Source organism: Gadus chalcogrammus, chromosome 3 (genome assembly GCF_026213295.1).
Source record: "Gadus chalcogrammus isolate NIFS_2021 chromosome 3, NIFS_Gcha_1.0, whole genome shotgun sequence".
Taxonomy (NCBI): domain Eukaryota; kingdom Metazoa; phylum Chordata; class Actinopteri; order Gadiformes; family Gadidae; genus Gadus; species Gadus chalcogrammus.
Window position 1 is genome coordinate 13104983 of NC_079414.1, and position 22500 is coordinate 13127482.

The 22500-nt window shown below is 43.2% G+C and overlaps 3 protein-coding genes and 1 long non-coding RNA gene across 4 annotated transcripts; 1 reads left to right on the forward strand and 3 right to left on the reverse strand.

Annotated features, from left to right (window-relative positions):
- Positions 1–6: 6 nt before the first annotated feature.
- LOC130379352 (uncharacterized) lies at positions 7–8151 on the forward strand. The gene is made up of 4 exons (XR_008895108.1): positions 7–136; positions 2822–2916; positions 3796–3868; positions 4093–8151. It is a non-coding gene; the product is annotated as an uncharacterized LOC130379352 (long non-coding RNA).
- On the reverse strand, positions 7679–9827 carry LOC130379349 (retinal cone rhodopsin-sensitive cGMP 3',5'-cyclic phosphodiesterase subunit gamma-like). Its single transcript, XM_056586123.1, has 3 exons — positions 9760–9827; positions 8495–8595; positions 7679–8339 (listed from the first exon to the last, which is right to left on the reverse strand). The coding sequence occupies exons 2-3, from the start codon at positions 8587–8589 to the stop codon at positions 8222–8224; spliced, it is 213 nt and encodes a 70-aa protein (XP_056442098.1). The 5' UTR covers positions 8590–8595; positions 9760–9827; the 3' UTR covers positions 7679–8221.
- Positions 9828–14290: 4463 nt separating this feature from the next.
- On the reverse strand, positions 14291–14834 carry LOC130379350 (retinal cone rhodopsin-sensitive cGMP 3',5'-cyclic phosphodiesterase subunit gamma-like). Its single transcript, XM_056586124.1, has 2 exons — positions 14728–14834; positions 14291–14408 (listed from the first exon to the last, which is right to left on the reverse strand). Exons 1-2 carry the CDS (start codon positions 14832–14834, stop codon positions 14291–14293), a joined length of 225 nt encoding a protein of 74 aa, XP_056442099.1.
- A 4232-nt stretch (positions 14835–19066) lies between these two features.
- On the reverse strand, positions 19067–19777 carry LOC130379348 (retinal cone rhodopsin-sensitive cGMP 3',5'-cyclic phosphodiesterase subunit gamma-like). Its single transcript, XM_056586122.1, has 2 exons — positions 19671–19777; positions 19067–19241 (listed from the first exon to the last, which is right to left on the reverse strand). Exons 1-2 carry the CDS (start codon positions 19775–19777, stop codon positions 19124–19126), a joined length of 225 nt encoding a protein of 74 aa, XP_056442097.1. The 3' UTR covers positions 19067–19123.
- Positions 19778–22500: the final 2723 nt, after the last annotated feature.

Genomic DNA, 22500 nt, shown 5'->3' on the forward strand with positions numbered 1-22500 from the left:
GTTTGTGTGCGTTGTGTCGGTGATTTTGACGTGCGCCTGTGTGAACGCGTGATGTGCGCGCGAGCGGCTTGACAACGGATGTTTCTGTTTTCTCTGTAGACTAGTGTTTCAGGATATTAGTAGCAGATTGTCCCAGGTAGGGTGGACTCTGTGTGAGAGCCAGTATGCATCCTTCTCTCTCTTTTTGTCATCTTCAATGACTTGTGTGCTGCTAGGCATTATTGACCATCTGAGATTGAAATGCCCTCTCTGTCTTCTTCTACTAACTCACTGGAGTCGGATGTGGGCGGAGTCACGGAAGGGGGAGAACAATATGTGGGATTCGTTTTTTTTAAACCAGCAGGAGAGATTGAGATAAATGTATTATCAAATTTAAATTAGTGTGGTGTATTAGTGAGGTTTATAAATTCCAAATATTTTAGACAAAAAAAAATAAGTGAGCTTTAAATTTATATATTTTTAATCACTTTGGAAAGATATTTTATCTTGAAACAATTCCAGTATTTTACTTTTACGAAGTCAGAGGAGATTTTCAAGAAACCAGAACAAATTTTAAAAGGGGCACTGTTTATTTCAAATGTTCCAATGTAAAGATAATCTGCAGGGATGGTGAAATGTTCTATATGCTGTATAATTTTGTATTCTACTATACCATTAACATCAAGTTTAACATTTTTTTTATTTTAACATTCCTTTCGGCAATAAATAAATTAGATAACGACCAAGCACCAAGACACTTTTTATCATTAATCGTGGCCTTTCAAGTGCTTATTTCCAACCGTTGCTGTTGGCAATACAACAGTTAGCCTCACCTTTTGAGTTGTTTAGCTCTCGGGGCTAGCTGTAACAGCTAAGTTACAAGCCGTACTGCGGCTCCTTCTTAGTGCCTCAAGAACGGATAATGGTGCGCAACTTTAAACTCTCACACGGTGCTCCTTTTAATACCTTGAGACGGGAAATTAAATCGATAAAGTACAGCAGAGGTAATGGCAGCAGACAGCAGCAGGCGAGCGGGCTGACAGACGTCCCAGGGAGCGTAATGGAGGGCCAGGCGCCCTGATATCCACTTACACCTTGTTAATTCAGACCCCTTCCAGCAAGCTCCCGGAAACCGTTTCACCTGTGGCATGCTAACTGAATCAATGTCGGCATGCAGACATACTTACAAGGCTTACCCCCCCCCCCCCCTCAAAACCCCACACCCTCCCACTTTTTATTTATTTATCCGTCTACATCTTTTATCTTTTATCTTGCCTCCTTCGATCCCCCTAGAACCTTAAACTCAATTATTTATTTCCTCCTGAATCCCTTCTACTCTGCACTCATCTTTCTTTATTTAGTTACCCCCCCCCCCCCCCCCCCCCCTCCCAGTAGCCAGTGCGTAGTGGTGATGCTGAATGCGGGGGGGGGAGGGCGTGGCCTGAATGTCCTCTCTAGGGTTAGCCTGCAGTGACATGTGTGTGTGTGTGTGTGTGTGTGCGTGTGTGTTCTCTCCAGAGCTGCGTTTGGCCTCGTGTACACTCTGACCTCCACAGTTCTGGGGTGCATGATGCGTGTTTAGTTTAACGGCCGCTGGCTACGTGAGCTTACGTGAGCTAGCGTGTTAAGGTGCGCGTGTGCGTGTCTGTTTTTGTGTGTTTTCCTTTCCTTCTCTTTATTTTGGGGGGTGTGATCCCGAAGGGTGAGACTCCCCCCCCCCCCCCCCCCTACCTCCCGTCTACAGTGTGTCTCTCTCCATCAGCTGTCCATCCGGCACTACAGTGTGACCGATGGCCTACCCTCCCCTTCCCCTCCGCGAAACGGGGTCCTTCGTGAGGGGAACAGGGGGCGGGGCTTCAGTATGAGGTTATGATTGATCTCTTCCTCCGTGCCCAACACCGACGACCACAACCACAACAAATTAAACCCACCGTTGTCCATCTTCGGATGCGTGCAACGCCATTAAAGTGTTGGAGGTGGAGGGAGAGACGAACACAGAGCCTGAGCTACGTGTCGCGTGAATGCCTCTGCTGCACCACAGTAGCCGGTGTCTCCTGACTTGTCTGCTTGTTAATCTGTTGGCTCTCTTCTTCTTCTTCTTCTTCTCCCCCCCCCCCTCCCGATGTAACCCTAAGATCCGCTCACTGACCGTCTGCTGGCACATTAGCGCATGTGATGCACCGCAGCGCACGGGACGAAGGAAAACTAACGAGACTTTTGTTCTTTTTGTTCCTTTTTTTTGTTCTTCATCTCTCCTTTCAATTATATCACTCTATACTTCTGGTCGCTCTTCATCTCTTCTCTTCTCGTCGTTTCTTTACGTCTCTACTTTCTCGTTTATTATCTTTCTACCCATCTGTCTGTCTTACTCTGTCGCTCTCTCTGTCTTTCTCTCCGTGTCTCTGCATATATCTCTCCCTCTGTATATCTGCATCTCTGCATCTCTTTTGCTCTTTTTTCTCTGTCTCTCGGCCTCTCTGCCCGTCTCTCTCTGTTTGTCTCTCTCTCTTTCTCTCCTTCTCTGCATCCCTTTTTTTCTTCATATCTCTCTCTCTCTGTCTCCTCTCTCCAATCTCCTCTCTGCATCTGTCTCTATTTTTTTACTTTCTTCCTCTATGCACGTCTCTCTCCGTCCCCGTCTCCCTCTGTCTCTATTCTTTACTCTCTTCCTCTATGCACGTCTCTCTCTGTCCCTGTCTCCATCGGTCTCTATTCTTTACTCTCTTCCTCTATGCACGTCTCTCTCTGTCCCTGTCTCCATCTGTCTCTATTCTTTACTCTCTTCCTCTATGCACGTCTCTCTCTGTCCCTGTCTCCATCGGTCTCTCCGCCGGCCCCCCAGGGGGGCTACGCAGCGTACCGCTATGCCCAGCCGACAGCCGTAGCAGCCCCCTCAGCGGCGGCGGCGGCTGCAGCGGCAGCAGCCTACAGCGACAGGTGAGTCAGCCCCACAACATGGTTAGCATTAGCCTAGCTTTGACCCCTCTCAACCAACAGGAAAAGATAGCCGAGTTATTTTGTGTTGACAAAATAAGGACATTCCTCATGAAGCCAGCCTGACTAAGGGGACCTATTGCACAAATACGACTTTTCCTTTCCACTTGTGCGAAAGGGAATAATTGGGTAACATTTCAGACGATGGAAAGTTTGAATCTGAAACCTGCTAAGTTTTCCCGTAGCCCCGCAGTGAATAAGCTAGGGGGAACATTTGGCTGATTTGAGTTCAGCCTGTAGGGACGTAGCTAATGGTTCTCCTCAGCCAAGCACTTCCTGGACTATAAAATTTGCCAGACTCTAGCGACGGTACTTTGCACAGATGTCAGGGACAGAGCACAAATGGAAGCAGAATTACTGCTTGCTGCACAGTTCCCCCAAAGGACCAATCAACGAGGAGAAAGCAGTTGGCAGGAATCGCTCACTCAGAACATGGGCTATCATTTCAGGGATGGAAATCACACGATAGAGGAAGGACCACCGTTTATACCTTACCACTCCTGCGTTTCAGAATCATTGTTTTGAAGATGATACAAGCGACGACGTGCACGGTTTTATTAAAAAAGAGTAAAAGCTCCCAGCAGGAAGGCTATTCTGGCGGACTTGGCGTCTCTCTCGCTGGAGTCGTCTGCTCTCTAGTGTCAAACTACTTCCTAGCACACAGATTCCCTGATGTAGGTTCATGAATTCACACCACAATATGAATCCATTCAGCAAGGGGATGCTGGGTAAACCAGCCTGATGGTCGGATCGTGAAAGACTTTTATAGACGGTGGAACATCTCGATTGTCATGACCTGATGATAACCTCTCTGTCTCCCAGCTACGGACGGGTCTACACTGCAGACCCATACCACGCTGCTCTCGCTCCCGCAGCCTACGGTGTCGGAGCCATGGTAGGAAGACGCACGCTTGCACACACACATGCACACACACACACACTCTCGCTCACTCACTTACCCTCTCACTCGCTCACGCACTCGCGCACGCACTCACTCACTCACTCACTATAGACATTATTATCGTGTGTGTGTGTGTGTGTGTGTTCATTTTTCTGCCAGTATTTTGTAATGGTCTGGTATTTATTTTTAATCCAAAGATGTTGTGTGATCCTTCCCAGGCAACTCTCTACCGGGGAGGCTACAGTAGATTTGCTCCCTACTAAGGACCCTACATTTCCTTGGAGCTTCCCCCCCTCCCCTCTTCTTCCATCCGGGCTCTATGAAAGAGCTCCCTCTGTTGGTTCAGAGGAGGACTGCACCCTGTATACAGAGATAGTTCTGATCCCACTCCAGCAAAATCCCACCCTTTTTTTCTCTTTTTTTATTACACTACAAAAAATAAGGAATGCTAAGACTAATGGATGGCCTTGACCTAAAAAGAAAAAAAAAGAACCAAGATGGCCGCCTACTTTATTGCACGGCTGTATTATAGAATCCCTCCATTACGCCCCCCCCCCCCCCCGCCAACCCCGACACTGAGCAGCACAAGACATGGGAGCAGACCCAGACGATCTTCCAGAAGCTCTAACTCATGCATGGATAACTGACATTCGAACAGCTGTCACCCAAGTGAACCAACAAGCCAAGTAAACCGTGCGGCATCACACACCCTCACACAACGACCAGGAACATTGGGGAGGGGCGATTCAGATTAGGAATTAGGTGACGGTTTGTACTTTGTTGAACAGAAAACAAAAAAAACGCATAAACCATTTAAAAGCCGAAAAAAACAGGATGGGGGACTGGTCTGATTGAGCGGAGTGGAGTTTCGTTCGTTTGCTGTGCGTGCTGAAAAGGAGGATTGGGAATGGCGGCTGCTGTGATGCGTTATAAGCTAGACATCACTTCAGCGAGGCTAGGAGAGGCGGGGCTTATTTCAGATGTACCTTACCTCGTTTTCTTAGTGTTTGGACATGTGAACCTTTAAACTTTAAATTGTTACAATATGCAATTAAATTAGTTTAGACATGAGAAAAAAAATATTATTACCAAATTATGATTATTATCGTTCTTTATAATGATTTAATGATTATTAAAAAGGTTTTTTTTTGTATCATGACCGATGTCGTTTCGGCTTGGACTCTTTATGACATAGCGTTGATTCACCTGGCTGGAATGAGTCTCGTTGCACTCAATATGCGATAAAAATACAATGAAAACCTAGATCCAAATGAGAGCACATAGCAGGAGGTAGAGTTGGTTGTCTCACTGGTGTCTCCCATGCCTCAGATCCAGTGACCAGGCTGCCATGACAACACTACAAACTTTAAAACACTGCAGTCAATTTACTCGCCTAAATTCTTGGAGGATTTGGTTTATTCATGTTCCAAATCATTAAATTATCTTCCCTATAATCTCCATCGGAAGGCAAGGGGTATACACCCTTTTTTTTATTGATTCCTTCATCGAAGAAAATGGAAAAGTATTATTTGAAATCTCCAAAATGCTCCCTGTTTTTAGTAGAGCATGAAAACACGCAAAAATGAGTCTTCCTGAGGAGAAACAGTTGAAAAACTGACAGTAGTTGTTACACACGAAAGAGTCAACAAGCGGATCGAAAGTAAATATTCTACATAATTCTCTATTCTAAATCCTATTCCCAAATGTGGTTGTTTTGCCTTTTTGGTTTTATTTGGTTCCAAAGATTTTTAGGAAGCACAGTTTGTTTCTGCTTGTGTATTATTAATATATTCTTTATTCTTATATTATGATCCTGATCCTTGGTAATCGAATTGCTGTCTTGTTACTATTATTCTACTTTTTATTTAAAGGATGCTCCTATACTTGTGTGAGTTAAACTTTACTCTCAAACGTTTGTCCTTAACCTGAAGGGACAGAGAGGCGATGGAGACCAGGAACGCATGTTGCAATGCAGAGTTCACAGATTTTTGTTTGTTTTGGATCTTTTATTATTTTTTGTCATATAGTCAGAACAGGCCTCGCCTGTTTCTGGATTACATGTTATTTAATGACTTGCTCTGGTATTATATGAGGTTAATTTGTATTTCAGAATATGCAGATATAGCTACAAATAAAAATAAAAACTTGTGTCTGTAGTTTACAGGTGACCGAGCCCTTTGGAGATGAATGAACAGAGGCCTGTGGCACTTCTCAAGGGTTACGCAAATTGTATTCCGATTTTAGTTTATATGATTTATTTTTGTTTTTATATTAGTGCTTTAACATGGCTCCTTACATTTCAGTGCGGAAAAAAATAATATTTAGCCAGCTATAGGAACGTTTGGCTTAAATATCGCAAAGTGTTAGAATTTAAAGATAATATTTCAACATGGGGGAGAAAAATAAACTGTGGGTCGTGGCTTATGAACCACAAACCCGTGTTTGAAATGCTGCAGCTAATTCTGAAATAGTTTGTCCATTTCTTCCATTTCAATCCCCACCAAGCTAAGACGGCTCGGAAAAGTCTTCGCTGTAGTTGGTTTGCAGCTGGCTTTTGTTCAATACGTTATGTTGCTTTTTTCGCTTGACTTTTTAATATTTACATATTACTATAGAACAGGGGTCACCAACACAGTGCCCGCGGGCACCATGGCGCCCGCAAGGACCACATGAGGCGTACGCAGGCCTGTCCTAAAATAGCACTACTCATTCTTGAACAACTCTTTCCCACCTTTTTTAAGTCATTGTTGATAATTATTGTGAGAAATCATTAACATGACTTAATTAATTAACATGTCTTCACATAGATGAGTATCATTAATCATTAATAGTAATAGTAATATATAACTAAAGGCAAACTGAGCAAATTTGTTATTTCAGAAGAGTGTATAGAACTGGGGGCCCTTCGTATGACTCAGTGCCCATGAAGTAGCTCTCAGGTTCAAAAAGGTTGGGGACCCCTGCTATAGAATGTGCTCGGAAAAAAATATTTCGTTTTTTGGTTCTTTTGAAGGAAACCTAGCCAAAGATGCTAATTGTCCCTTCACCTTCTTGTTCAAAACTTGAGAAGTGCTACAACAAAAAAATTATATACAAAGATGGACTTTTCTAACCATTGGAGGCATGGACAACCAGCATGAGCGATACGTGTCGAGTTTGAAAATTGTTTTGCATGACCTTGTGTATTTTCAGACTCTGAGCAGTGCACAGTTGCATTCTTTTTGACCACTTACCGATATGGAGCTAGCCATTTTGACGCTGATTGCTAGGAGACTAGCACACAGCTACGAAGAGCACAGTGCTGTTTTGCAACAAAAAAAAAGAGCCACTGACAGACTAAATGGCTGCTCCAAAAGAGCATGGGGTATATTCAGTCTCCAGTCATGGTTTTATTCTCATTGTATCGTATTAGCTGTGTGGTCATCTATCCATGCTATGGTTTTGATGGTTTCCCTCTTATTTTCCCTGACTGCCATTGTTTTGTTATTGAATGTCCATATAAAATGTTTTATATAAAAATGTTTTGTTGTGATGCAGCTTCACACTTGTTTTTATTTCTGTAATCCATATATTTAGAAAGCGTGTACATTATTATATATTTTATATTTGTTGCTTTGCTTTTTTTCACAAAGATCCCGTTATTTCAATATTGTGTTTTTTTTATAAGGTGCAGATGTAAGCTGCCTTCTAGCATACGCTATTTTGTTGGTCATTTTTCTCAGAAATAATAAATCAATCCAGTATCACAACATTGGTCCACCTATGATATGATAAGGACAATTTTCAACAAGAGTTTCTTGGGAAAATATTGACATTTATTTACTAAATCTTTACTCTTTGCCAGAATCTACAAAATGTACAAGCATGCATAAAAACACCATCTTAAAACTTTCACACGTGAATGATCTCGCCGGCCGGGGTTGAACAGTAATGTCAGAGTAAAGGCAGGAGAGGAGAGAAGGCGCTGGCTGAGCTTTAACCACGGCTGTCAAACCTTCTTGAATACAATGGAAAAACAACACCAGTGCTTATCCAAGTGTGAGAGCGTGACAGTCCCCACATTCAGGATAGACCTTGAGCCGCAATGTAATTATGACATCCCTGTCACTTTTAATATGCATCAAAACGGTTGACAAGACGAAAGGTAAAACGGCACAAAAAAGGGATTTTGTGCAAACTGTATCAGAGATCTACAGTTCTTATGAATCTGTAGACGGGCATATGTGTGTGTAAACCGACTCTAGGTCAACAGACGAGGGAGTTTTTAATTGTAAGACGAGCAGAGGAAAACGGCAGTGGGTCTGGATGACCAGGGCCCCTCCCTTGCCATCCATACCCACTGCCGTACTAGACGATTCCATATTTGGCTAGGTCCCCGAGCTCCAAGTCCCCGTAGGCTTCCCATGGGCACACCACCGTGATGTCAGTGCCGAGACCCTCCATGCCGGGGATGTCGTCCCCAAATCTGAATGGACGAGGACAAGAGTGATGTCAACATGAGTCGACTAGATGGTCAATGGATAAGATTATTATCCCGTATACACGAGAGAAGAGGAGATAGAGAGGGAGATAGAAAGGAGACAGACTGCGGTAGACAGAGCGACAGTAAAGCCAGCTCACCCCTTCTGCCCAGGCTTGGGGGCGCGGCTCTTGAAGGTACGAGCGGACCTCTGCTTGAACTTGGGAGGGGCCTTCTTCTCAGCCGGGTCTGCCATTTTATACTGAAATGGTTAGTGACAATTAAAAATCTAATCCAGGCGTTTCGTCGACATGTCAGCTGACTTCACATGCTGCTTTGGATCCCTCCTTTTCTGTAAACTTAACTCTGGTGTACGTAGAACCAGCCCTATAACACCTTCCCCACCCCCACCGACCCTCCCTCAACTGCTGCCCAAATCCTTTCAGATTAGGAGAAATTACTTAACAGAACGGTCATATAGCTGGACCGCTATACATAAACACAAACACAAACACATTTGGTCCAGCCTGGTGTAAAATTAGCCTAATAATCCTATTCTATTTGTGGCTTTAAAGAAGATAAGTCTTGGCCAGGTTACAGCCTGCATACAGGGTCATCCCACGAGGTGACCACTCGGCGCCAAAGGAGTCAGCCAGTTATGGAGTTGATCCGAATAAAGCGTGGCTTGTGTAAGTCCTAAACCCCTGGTGTAAGGAGATTCCTCTCTCAAGCCACACATTTGATGTTAATCCGCTTGCAATCCAATTAACCTTCTGACTTCCCTTGACCCCACGCACACATGCCCATGCACACACACGTAAACACACAAACACACACACACACACACACACATCTGTGCTGTAGCCCCTCATAATGTTTCACTTCTGAACGCATTGCAGAATGTAAATAGATATTGTTTGTTTAATCATCCAATTATGAATCATTACTGAAAAATGGATTTTACATAGTTATGATTTCCAATAATGATTTCCACCATTCTTTCTTCAGTAGAGATGTCTGTCGGCCGTGGGTGGTTGGCTTTCATTTTGTTAAGCTCCTCATGGTAAGAATACGTTTCAACATAAGTGATAGTTGCAGTAGGGCCAGGGTTTAAAATACATTTCAAGGACAGAGCTGCAGATTTCAGAGGAGGCATCTTCTTGGACATTTAAAAAAGGCCAAATCGTCTTTCGCTGCTTGTGGTCCTGATTTGATTCAGAACACTGAAGCCTATAATCCAGAAAACTGAACCCAGAAAATATGAATAATCACAAATAATTGAATGAGACCTATTTCTATGATCATTTCTATGAGCGTTTTTCCACCAATACCATACTGGTACCCAGTAAGATTCTTTGCCCCTCTGTCACATGCAATATCCACCCAGTAAAGCTCAAGATAGTCAAAGTGAAGGTGTGTGTCCTACCTGTTCTCGTGGAAGGTCTCCAGTAGACTTGTGGTAGCTCCCAGATCAACTTCCTGTTTGGGTCTCCCGGGCTTCTGTTTCCTTATATAGCGTGCATGTTCACCATGTTAAACTCCCCCGATCTCCCCTTCACATGTCCTCCGCTCACCTTGCCCCGCCCACCCCCCAACCCCCAACCCCCGCACACACACACCCCTACAGCATCAGATTAACTTCATACACACTGCTTACATGCAGGGAAAGAGCAGACCGCCACTCTGTCTTAAGACCATGACTGGAGGGGCAGCCGTAATAAACCACACAGGGAGCTGAGAATCATTATCCCTTTTTGGACCCAAATTAAAAACATCAGTGGTGAATAATGAAGGAAAACCAGACTTGATCATAATAGGATATAATGAGAATACAGCTATAGAGGGAGGGAGTATACCCCATATTGTTTTGGGAGCAGTTAGTATGTCCTTTTTGGTATCAACATGCATGGAGACTTCTGCTCGTATCTTAGCATAGAAATCGCTATTTGTGCAAATGGCCATCTCTGACTGAAGCTGTGCAGTGGTGGTGGTGGTGAAGAATGGGATTCATCCATGTTAATCTGCTATTTTTGTTATATGTGTTATAATCTATGTTATAATGGAATGCAGTAAAACTACCACGATCATATGTGGTCACACACATAAACACACACGTACACACACACACACACACACACACACACACACTCACACACACACACACACACACACACACACACACACACACACACACACACACACACACACACACACACAAACAGACATACATACACAGACACACACAAACATACACACATACACACACACACACACACACACACACACACACACACACACACACACACACACACACACACACACACACACACACACACACACACACACACACACACACACATAAATGAATACACACAAACACACACACACATGTGTCACATAGGTTCTCCTTGAAATAGAGAATGCAATTATAACTTTTTATCCTGATAATCTGTTTGGACGAGAGCTCAGCATGCTTGCTGCGAGTGAAGAGTAAGAGAGATAAGTAGGATTAACCAGAGGAGCCGAAGAAGAAACATGGAGGGCTCTCTCTTCTCGTACAAAAGATCAGAGACACACGTCAAAACTGCAAAGACAGGTATGTCCAAACCATTTAAAAATGTTAAAGGCGTCATAGGCAATTTGGAAATCAGTGAAGGCAATTGACGCTTTGAAGAATATGTTTAATAATCTATTGAGAACATTCAAGCTAATACTGTGTATATTGTATTGATAACAGTAAAAACAAAATGTCCGCCGCTGTAAACCCTGCCGATACAAAGCCCCTCCCAAGTGCAAACAGAGAGCTACTCGCACCTTCAAGAGTAGGAGCCTGGCCAGTATGGGCCAGCCGGCTCTATCTGTACGTCTGTCTCCCTCCATCCCACCTCCAACGCCTTTTCTCTAATATATGAGATGTCAATGTTATCCAAAGACCATCTCATTTACTCATGATGACATCATTCTTGTCTTTTTCCAATCAGATTCAGGGACAACATCCCCGACGTGTAGGGTCCTGGCACTGACATCACGGTGGGGTTTGCCATGGTAACAGTGACATGGCCAAGCATAGAATCATCTATCATCCCCTTCCCACCCCCACTGTTCTCCTACTGGAGCTGACTCTGCACTGCGTTGGTTCGATGAAGCTGGAGTATTGACCTCAGCGTTCCTGGGGGATTTGAATTTGAAGGACAATAAGAGATCATTCCGTGAGCAAGAGTTGCCTCAACCCCCCAGCGCCCAGCCATGCAGTTCTCTACCAGGTTTCTTTAACCCTAATCCTAGACATACCTCTACAACTCTCACCAAGCGTTCAACATGCAGTACTGTGGAACAGGATACTGGCACTTTAAAGATGCTGTAGGATGGATTCAAGAGCTATCATTTGAGTGTCATTTGTTAGAAATTACATAATTTCAGTGAGTGTAATGCTTTGGGAGAATATGTTTTCTGGTTAACTGCAATGCTGCCTCTTTATAAAATAAGTTTGATTTTAGACAGCCAATGAGCCAAGCTCATTTCCGACCAATCACGGCATCTCTTCCTTGATTGGCTTGGGGGAAACCATTTTGACTGTCCATCCCATGCGGCCACATAGCTCCATGGCAAGTGCATGATTCCGCCGCCGTATATGCAATTCTTCTCAATGGTGGAGAAAGACAAAGAGGGAGGCCGCAGACAGGGCGTTTTGGTATAACCGTTCTTCAAAATCTTGCTCTCTTCTGCCCTCTCTCTTTACAAAGTCTGGAATCGTTCCTACAGCAAATTTAAATCAAGCTCATGATCAAACTGCCCTCTGCCTCAGTGGATCTCAGCTTAGGAAATCCTAAAGCATTTGATGGGCCAAATGGGTGTGTTCTCCTGTCACGTCCTCCATCCACTGTGGAATCCCTCCTGAGCATGGAGAAGATGGAGATCTTCAGGACGAACCCTCTTCAAGGCAGTGAGTCAGGTTGGATGTGGTGTGTGTGTGATGCTGAGGTGTGACTGGCCCCTGGTGGTGGTAGTGTGTGTATGAATGTGTGCGTGTGTGTGTCTGTGTGATCACGACGGTTAACATTAGAAGGATCAAGTATAGGATACAGGCTCTGGTTCAGGGAAGGGGAGGGGGTTTGGAAGCGAGAAACAGGATTCTTAAAGATCCCGTATCATGCTTTTTTAGGGTTAATAATTGCATACGGGGGTACTACTTTAATGTTACAAGCCTGTATGTAATAAGTAGCCCTTATTATTCTCCCACTGTTCAATTCTGCAAAACAAATTTCAGCATTTTTCAAAAACCGTCCTATTTGTTTCGTCCCATTAAGGCCCCCCTCCCGATTAGCCCAGTATGCTGCGATTGGTCGAACGCTTTGCGTGTGTGTCGGCAAATTCACACCCCCGAGAAGTGTAAACATTCTGGGTACCCGGGAGGCGTGACTTCTGCACTTCAGCAGCGCCCACTGACGTGTGACGTCACACTATTATGGAAATTAAGTTTGAGCTAAATGAGAGGTTCACACACTTATTGAGGGGCGTTCTCGGTGGGCGGGAAAACTCCCACTGGCTCGGACTTAGATCTTTTTAGCTTAGCAGACATAAAAGATGTAAACATACGTCATATAACAGTCTAAGGCCCCGTCAACAAGGGTGAAACCAATCTTTTTCCCTCTATTATCCTTTGAAGCGTTTCAGGAATATCTCTGTAAAGACAGACTCATTGCGAAAACGCATCGAGCTGTAGAAACGCTGCAGAACATATTCAAGCCGCTGCTTCTACACAAAAAAAGGTGGACCGCATCAATCCTGCGGGCATCCAGCATGCACGCTGTATGCAAACATTCAGTCGAGGAGGAGATAGCAGTTGTTAAACCTTTTAGATTGAGCAGAAATACTTTTTAATGTAGGCCTACAGTTAGTATTACATTTACCAATGGGCTGTATTTAAAGCTACATGAATAATACAAATCAAAAAGATTAAAATTCAACGCAACTCAACATGAAAACGCTGTGTTTTCGGGCACCGAAAACGCCGGATCCGTGTGGGCGGTCGGCCAAAACGCACAAGACTTCACACAAAAAATAAACAGTTCCGTGGACGGGGCCTAAAGCAAAGGGAAAAGTCAGAAAGGCGTAAGATCAGCCCTTTAACCAATCTTGATTGTGTTGCTGTCCCCACTACTGTAACAGTTCATAATACCATTGATATCTGTTCGAACACCTTCCCAACAACTCTTGAATCCTAGTCTGGGACATACACTTCAGAAGCCAACCTTTCTACAGTCTGAATTGAACAACCTCCAGATGGCTTCCCCCCAGACTAGTCAGTTACATGTGCCTTGAGACTTGTCCAGTCTCCTTTTAGTACAAAATGTCAATGTGACGACATTGAGGAACATCTGGTCATCATTTCTGTTGTGTTTAAGTTCATGAATCCCCCTATTTGTAGTTCTGAAGTGAACAAATCCAGGATGTTTCACACGTCAAGAACTTTTCATTTATTCAGCATTTGATTGTAGATGTAACAGTGTGTCGAATGCACAAATATTTGCATATCCTGTAGGTTTATCCATTTATTTTGATAAATAAATGGATAAGTAGGCCTACAAGGATAGACAAATACATCTCTCACATTGGCAAATATAAATGAGAAACAGGTTAAATAAGATATTTCCTGCAGCCAATGAATCGACAAACAAAACAGACCATATTAGATGATGATTATCCTAAAAGTTGTCACATTTCTTGCTAAGTAAATAGTATTTGCCTTTGTGAGGAATTTTGTTGAACTAGACATCCAAGTATCAATGTGTAGATACTGAGTCTGCACCAGACAAGATATACACAGACATAGGGTGGCTCCAGACTAGGGCCTGCTGTGTGACCCCACTAGCGTCCTTCACATCATCATAGGGAGACAAACAATGAAGATGTCGAGATGATGGGGGGGAGGGTCAGGAAGTCGTTTCTAGAAGATTCTAGACGATTCCGTATTTGGCCAGGTCCCCGAGCTCCAGGTCCCCGTAGGCTTCCCATGGGCACACCACCGTGATGTCAGTGCCGAGACCCTCCATGCCGGGGATGTCGTCGCCGAATCTGATTAGACGAGGACAAGAATGATGTCAAGAGAACCCGACAGTGGGAATTGAACTGAGCAAGTTAAAACGGAGAATAAAAGTACTTTGCGTTCTAGTAACAGATTAATAACATTAGTAAGCTGATTAAATGCAGCTCTGAAAGACTGTTTACATGCTGGTGCGTTACTGCTTCATTATGTAAGACCATCTAGGCGGATTTCGGCAGCAGCATTCCCGCTTAATAGTGGACCAATTTCAAAAGTTGATATCCGCATTAGACCCAAAATGATCGGAAAAATAGCTTGGAAAACTCATAGTTTTCCTTCAACCCAGCTCACCCCTTCTGGCCAGGCTTTGGGGCCTTGCTCTTGAAGGTACGAGCAGCCCTCTGCTTGAACCTGGGGGCGGCCTTCTTGTCGGCGGCGGCTGGAACAGCAATGTCCATTTTGTTTTAGATTCTGGAAGAAAACATGAAGACGTCACTTCAGCAGTCAGCAACACACAACGCATCTACAGTACGCCCTCAACAGCAAACTGTCACAGAGGCGTCCTTCAACATGGAGGAGGAACGACAAAGCCTGCATGGATGTTATGGTTTACACCTAGTGCTTTGAATGATATCTGTCATGTAGAATTGAAAAAAAATGAACTACTGAAATTATTATAAAAATATACTACAGCTGATCGATGTGTCCTATAGTCCCAAGTCTGAGAAGTGGTCTCAATTGGAGCTAAGTCACTCCACATTGAAAACATCAGTCAATACAAATAGAATCCAACTCTTAGTTGAGACTAAGTGTGGCCGATACATATCTTCCATATCAGGCTTGGAGGATGTACACCTTGTCCTTGTTGTTCTGCTGAGTGTGCAGTCCTCTTCCATTCCCAGCATTATTCATTATTCATTCAATTGATTACTATACCTGACATTTGTTATACTATGCACCAAAGCTACCTTTCATAAAAATACAAATTCTGATGAAGAACTCAAGTCTCAGTCGTTCAGATAGACGTGCTCTTACCTTTGTTTGGAGTAGGATCCCCTTGTCTTTATGTCTCCAAGTAAGTTTCTCTGTCTGTCAGCCCTATGCCCACCTGGCTGCTGCCTTTATACTCCTTCAGGGAGGGAGAAGTGAGAGACTACTGTCCACTTTTGGACCGATTAACAGAGTAGGCCACCTAATTGGAACTGATGAGAAGCAGTTGACACTAAACTCTTACTCAGTTAAGTGTCTTAAAAGGGACAGTATACATTTAATCCCCTAAACAAACAGTGGATGCAAAAAACAAACATTTAAACTGTGAAAATGTGTTCTTTAATAACTGTAATGGTTTATTGGAAGGGTTAGATCCGTCGAGGGCATGAAGGGACAATCTGGAAAGCCTGACACAATGTACTCTCTAGATAGGGGCCGTCTGGTGGAGGCCACTTTCAATGCGTTTTCTCTCACCAAATGGGCACCTGTGTGTGAGATTGTGTGTGTTTGTGTGTGTGTGTGTGTGTGTGTGTGTGTGTGTGTGTGTGTGTGTGTGTGTGTGTGTGTGTGTGTGTGTGTGTGTGTGTGTGTGTGTGTGTCTGTGTGTGTGTGTGTGTGTGTGTGTGTGTGTGTGTGTGTGTGTGTGTGTGTGTGTGTGTGTGTGTGTGTGTGTGTGTGTGTGTGTGTGTGTGTGTGTGTCTGTGTGTGTGTGTGTGTGTGTGATCAGAGTCAAGTTAAACTGAATGTGGCTAACACCAAGGAGAAGTGCCTGGGAGGTAAATAGACATGTCCCCTCCACTCTCCAAACCAGAGGAGGAGCAGGTCACTTATTTTAAGTACCTGGGATCCCAAATTGACCAGACCCTCTCATTCTCAGGACAGGAAGACCTAGTTTATAAGTAAGCCCAGCACAGACTATTCAGACATCAGGACCATAATGACAATACTCAACTAAAACACAAAGGCCAGTAAGACACTGTATGGCCCGGGCTCTATGCCCTTAAACATCCAGTCTTTGCTGTGTTTAACGCTGTAATTTGTTGTCCATGTTGGCAATGTGTTGTTTTTGAACTAATCCTATTCTTAAGCATATGCATTTCTGAATGCTTGCATATGGACAATAAAGTTTCAAAGCAAACTGAAACCCACAAGTTTATATTTCTTGAATTGATTGCTAGTTGAACACTTCAGGACAACAGTAAAACAGCATAGTATTTAAAGGAGGTAAACCCAATAAAGTATTTATTGACAGTCACACGTAAAGCTTGTGAAAGCCATACAAATAGACAGAACAATCCTTTCTTGTATAACTAATGTTGTTGTATGTTGTATAACTAATGTACAGGCCTTTATACGGATAGCGCAGCCGACACAACGTGTCATTACACAAAGCGTACACCAGAGGGGGATTTGTCCGCCGAAATGTACAAGACCTCTTTGGATAGATCGAAAAATCATGTCACCCTCTTTCTGGCAAAACCATCTCCTATTTGTATTTACTAATGATTTACAAACATTTTTTTTTAAAGTTAAGTAAGTAAAAGGGTTCAATGTTTATTCGAATCTAAGCTAAGCTAGGTTAGCTGTAACATTATCCCAACTGAGATGCTGCGGAAGCAGACCTGCCCGTAAAGTCACCAATCCGTGTTGCGCAACATCTAGGTTGGAGCTTGTGATCTAGATCTACACATGTTGCTAGGTCACTTTGATGTGGAAGACCCCTGGGTGGTGCTGCTTACATGCTGCAGTGACCAAGCATGTACAGGCCTTTACGTTCACCGGGAGTGGCAGAGCTCTCTGAATGAGTCTAACCAGAGAGAAGCTGCCATTATGATGATACAAAATTAAGTGTGTTCTGGTAACAGATTAATTCAATTTAAAAGCTAATCAAAGGCTCCCATGTAAGACTGTTTACATGTCAATGTTAATGAGTTTCTCAGTGTGCCTAAACACAGCCCACCCCTTCTGGCCAGGCTTGAAGGCCCACACATGAAGGTATGAGCGGCCCTCTGCTTGAACCTTGGAGGGGCCTTCTTATCGACAGGGTTTATAACAGCACTGTCTCCATGGAGATATGTTGATGTGTCTGTTGTTGTTGAACTTTCCTTGGATTTTATTGCAGGCTGGTTTCTGTCTTTTTTGTTATGATTATAGCAAGGGAATCACATGCAACCACTTACACTCATTAAATATGCTAATAAAATCCTCCTGGTCACACAGTTTTCTGACACACCTTCTCTGAGCGCCAATTTTGTGTCAGCCCACTTTCTGAATTGTTTGATCAGTCAATGAAACCAAGGAGATGTGCATGGGAGGTAAAAAGTCAAGTCCCATCCACTCTCCAAACCACTGCATGTAAACAGCCAGAAGGTGGAGCAGGTTGTTTCTCTTAACAGACCGGGCATCCACACAGTAACAGGCCGAGCCAGTTGGACTGTTCCACAGAACCATCTGGGAAAACTTCCTTGGAAACTGTTTGGCAAAGGGCTGTCACTTTCAGAAAATACTTGGCAGGTGATTGGATGAAACATCTGTCTATCATCGTCGATCACGGATCACCTTAATAACAAAGTTATCTCTTAAGATGCTGATTGGTCCAAACCATTGTGGTCCGGCCACGAGCGCATAACTTGGAAGCCTGTCAAGATGAATTCTCGCGTGATTTGGTTTTTGCGAATCCAGCGAATCCAGCTGCCTCGCAAGATACTCCAAATAGACTACTAGACCTTCTCATTCTCAGGACTGGACAGGCACCCAGTTAAAACAAAAGCCCACCATAGACTCTTCCTGCTGAGGAGCTGAGGATATTGGAGGACAGCAAGACCATACTGATCATTATCAACAAAATCACAGGACACTAGGACACCGTATTGACCTGCCACAATGTACTTTTTAACATCCAGTCTTATCGTTTTTTGACGACAAATTTCTGTATGCTTGCATATGGACAATAAAGTTTTGAAACATACCAAAAACAGGTTAATTTCTGGAGAATGTATTGTTAGTGGGACACACTAAAATGTCTGATTATTTGACGAGAAAGATTGTAAACTACTGAAGTGTTCCAACAACCTCTAGCAAGCTGTCCTCCCCAGGTTTACGTGTAGGTTATCGTTAAATCTGTACAATTATGTACACCAACTTTGTATCAGACAAGTCCTACTATTAGTGCATTATATCAAAAGGCCACTATTCCCCTGGGGTCTTCTGGGCGTCGTTCCAGTTTGCCTGGTGTAAGGGTTAGCCGCCCTATGATATGAATTTGAAAGGAAAATAAATCAACAACTTTTTTTAACAAGTGAGAAATTTGGTTGTTTATTCAGCATTTGATATTAGACTGAACGGTCTACAGCGTGTATAAAAAATAACCACTTCTTTCTCTATCGTACAACGTTGACTCCAAAGACAGAGTTGGGAGGACACAAAAGGCAGGAAAGACAAATGTATCTCGACGGCTAAGAAGAGTGGTGAATAATATCGGGGGGAAGTATTTAAACCAGACCAATTTAGAACAATTGCCCTGCTGCCCCTTCCCTGGCCCCCAAACACTCACAAGGCCCATGAACAGATACATTAGACACATGTCACCGATGTTTCACATCTTCCGACAAAGCCTTGTGCAGTAGGGCCAACCTCAGCAGCAGTCAGTAAAAGTCCTCTCGGAACCTCGGTGGATCAGGCTAGAGGGTAACATTCCGGATGGAGCAACAATTCTAGAATCAAATGAACAGGCGGTAACGGGAACAGGAGGGAGATTCTAGACGATTCCATATTTCGCCAGGTCCCCGAGCTCCAAGTCCCCGTAGGCTTCCCATGGGCACACCACCGTGATGTCAGTGCCGAGACCCTCCATGCCGGGGATGTCGTCCCCGAATCTGATTGGACAAGAAGACAAGAGCGATGTAATGGGATCTCTTGCCTGATGCAGGATTCACTTTTGGTTCTTAAAGGTTGTATCAGCGATTCTAGGCCAAAACATAAATGATCATATTCATCTGATCTTTCCTCACGATCAGCTAGCTGCCCGCATCTTTGCAGATAGCCTATGCTCTGAGGTAGTAGACAAAAACAAATGGTACTACCAACCACGCAAAACCAAAATAAATAGTATTCCAACCAATCACAGACAAGGGGTGGTTGTTGTTGGGTTTTTTGCTTCATTCATCAGAAGTGAAGTCACCCAACATCGCTGATGCAACCTTTAGCAGGTTCATTGAATGGACAAGGTACTTAAATGCTGCTCTGTTAGACTGTCAACATGTTAATTCTAATTTGTTTCCAAATGTGCCTGTAGCCCAGCTCACCCCTTCTGGCCAGGCTTTGGGGCCTTGCTCTTGAAGGTACGAGCAGCCCTCTGCTTGAACCTGGGGGCGGCCTTCTTGTCGGCGGCGGCTGGAACAGCAATGTCCATTTTGTTTTAGATTCTGGAAGAAAACGTGAGGGCATAACATCAGCAATTGACCAGCAGCAATAACTACATGTGCATTTTTTTAACCCTAACCATACATGGACAACAAAGCCTGTGAGGAAGTTCAGTTCACACTGTCTTTAAAATGAGACTTGGCCAGCTCTCAATCTCTCTGTGCCATTACTCCAGCTGTTCACAGAATGATCCCCTCATCGACTGTTTCTCGGGTCCCTCCGGTAAAAGGGGGAATCAGCTAAAAATCAGCTAAAGTGGAGTCTTTCTTGACTAATGATTTAACTTTGAATAGCGAGACCAGCTAGCCATGCGTGGTATTTGTGATGTATTTCTCCAATACTGGTTTCATCAAACCAGAGGACTTCAATTCAAATGTCAAGAGCTCAGTCACTGCACGCAATCCAAAAAAAAAGCAGACAATAAAAACTCTTTCAAAGAGCATTCTCAAACTGTACACCACCATAGACCGGCCATAGATATTCAGTATAAACATGTCTACTTCGTATGTTTCCTCATTAGACCCTTGTTAAAATTAATAACAGCAACATTTGTTATCAAGAGAACAAGATGTCTACTTTGTATAGTCGTCTATTAGTATTCCCTCGGGTTATTCAAGAATTACGAGGCTTCCAATTAAAGTATCCTAAAGTTTTAGGCACGCGTTCACACGCCATTAATTCCATTGTTGTGGAGTTTAGTTAAAGAGTCCAGACACGACAAATAGACGCTGTAGTTCAGAGAGAAAGCTGTTTCCTCTTACCTGGGTTTGGAGGAGGATCTCCTTGTCTTAATGTCTCCAGGTAGGTTTCTCTGACTTCTTTATGCTTGCTCTGTCCACCTGCTGCTCTTTATACTCTGTCCGCTAATCTCTGCTGATTCATCCATCCACACGAGGGACGAGACACTTTGGTCTGGCTATTTTTGGTCAGATTAACAGGGTTAATGCATTTATAAATTAGTCTAAACGTACACTGGGTTAATTGTCTTACATTGCAAACATCTATTTTTATGATCATCAACAATGCAACATTTTCAATCAGTGCTATTTAATAGGTATCATATATTCTAAGTGAGGAATTAAACAACCCATGGGGGTCCTGTTAGCGGACAATAATGTAGACCTAAGTAAGGGGTAGTGGTTTTAAGAATTGTGGCGCATTGTTTCAGAACTGTTGAAAGGCAGAGGCGTGCCGCTATGAAAAATAATGGACACCCATGGAGCCTCATTGAACAATCAGAATGAAGTTTACAACTATTCTGTGGTAGAATGAAAAATATAATGTTATGAAATTTGAACATTCAAACAAGGGGCGTTTAGTTTTTTGTGTTTTTCCTTTGGAATCAGAATGTTGGTCATATGTTTCAGTCTTCAATCTAATAGTAGTGTTTATATCTTATCGAAAAAGTAGGATTATAGTGGAACCCGAAAGCCTAATTGACCATATAAATATGGGGATAAATTTACCCCGGTATGGCATAACAAAGAAAAATCCCCCAATTATTGATTTTGTGTATTCTTGAGTTACATTCTTCAGAACTACTTTTTATAGCCTGTGCAATTCAGGAACTGTAATTGCAATGTCCGTTAGATGTTGAGCAGAGAGCTGTGTGTGTGTGTGTGTGTGTGTGTGTGTGTGTGTGTGTGTGTGTGTGTGTGTGTGTGTGTGTGTGTGTGTGTGTGTGTGTGTGTGTGTGTGTGTGTGTGTGTGTGTGTGTGTGTGTGTGTGTGTGTGTGTTCGTGTGTGTGTGTGTGTGTGTGTATGTTCGTGTGTGTGTGTGCGTGTGTGTGTGTATGTGTGTTTGCGTGTGTATGTGTGTTGTGGGCCAAGCTCTATTTTTGCCCATGAATGCTCTGACCTAACACAGATTTAAGGCTGTGTTTAAAATTACAAGGCCCGACAAAGACGGTTTATTTAATCTGGCGTTCCTCTAAAATGGAGTAAACCGAATATATAAACTGTATAATAAACAATCTGCTCGTATATAAGAGCCTGGAGGTTCTGGCTCATGTGGATGTCCTAGAATCTTCCAAATGAAAAACAGGCACAGGAAGCAGCACCTGGGATACACTGACAATGTTCACCAAAAATAAAAGATTTTGTTTTGGTTCAAATCTTTTCTTTGGATTAGTTAGTTTAGCCCTTATTTTGATATTTAGTCTAACCCACCGATGACTAACTATTTAAAAAGGGAAGATTGAAGTAAAACCAATAAAGTCATTGTTGACAGTGACAAATAAAGCTTGGGAGAGTCATAAGGTTAGATATCACAAGCCACAAAGAGGATCCTATACTCATGGTCAATCCTATCCCCCGGGTAAATGGATTAAATGTTGCATAAGTAGCTGTTTCAGAGAACAACAGAACCACTACAGAAATATCTAACCCTTTATCTTGGCTTTGTTCTAGATAAATGGGTCTTAATAGAAACAAGTCATAATTACCATAACTGAGACTTACCTTTGCTATTTACCTGAAACACTACATTTGATGCCTGGTAAAATATGCATAACATATTATATGTTACATTCAATATTTTGAACCACCCACAATTGCTGTGCAGTGAAACGTGATTGGACCCAAAATGCTGGAATGTTGACCAGATTAAGACGCCAATTTGTTCAATTTAGCAATATTTTCCTCATTATTGTTGAAAGTCAGAATGTCCTTGTGTGTTTATACCGGTTATTGAGGGTAGAGTAAGGGTTAGGG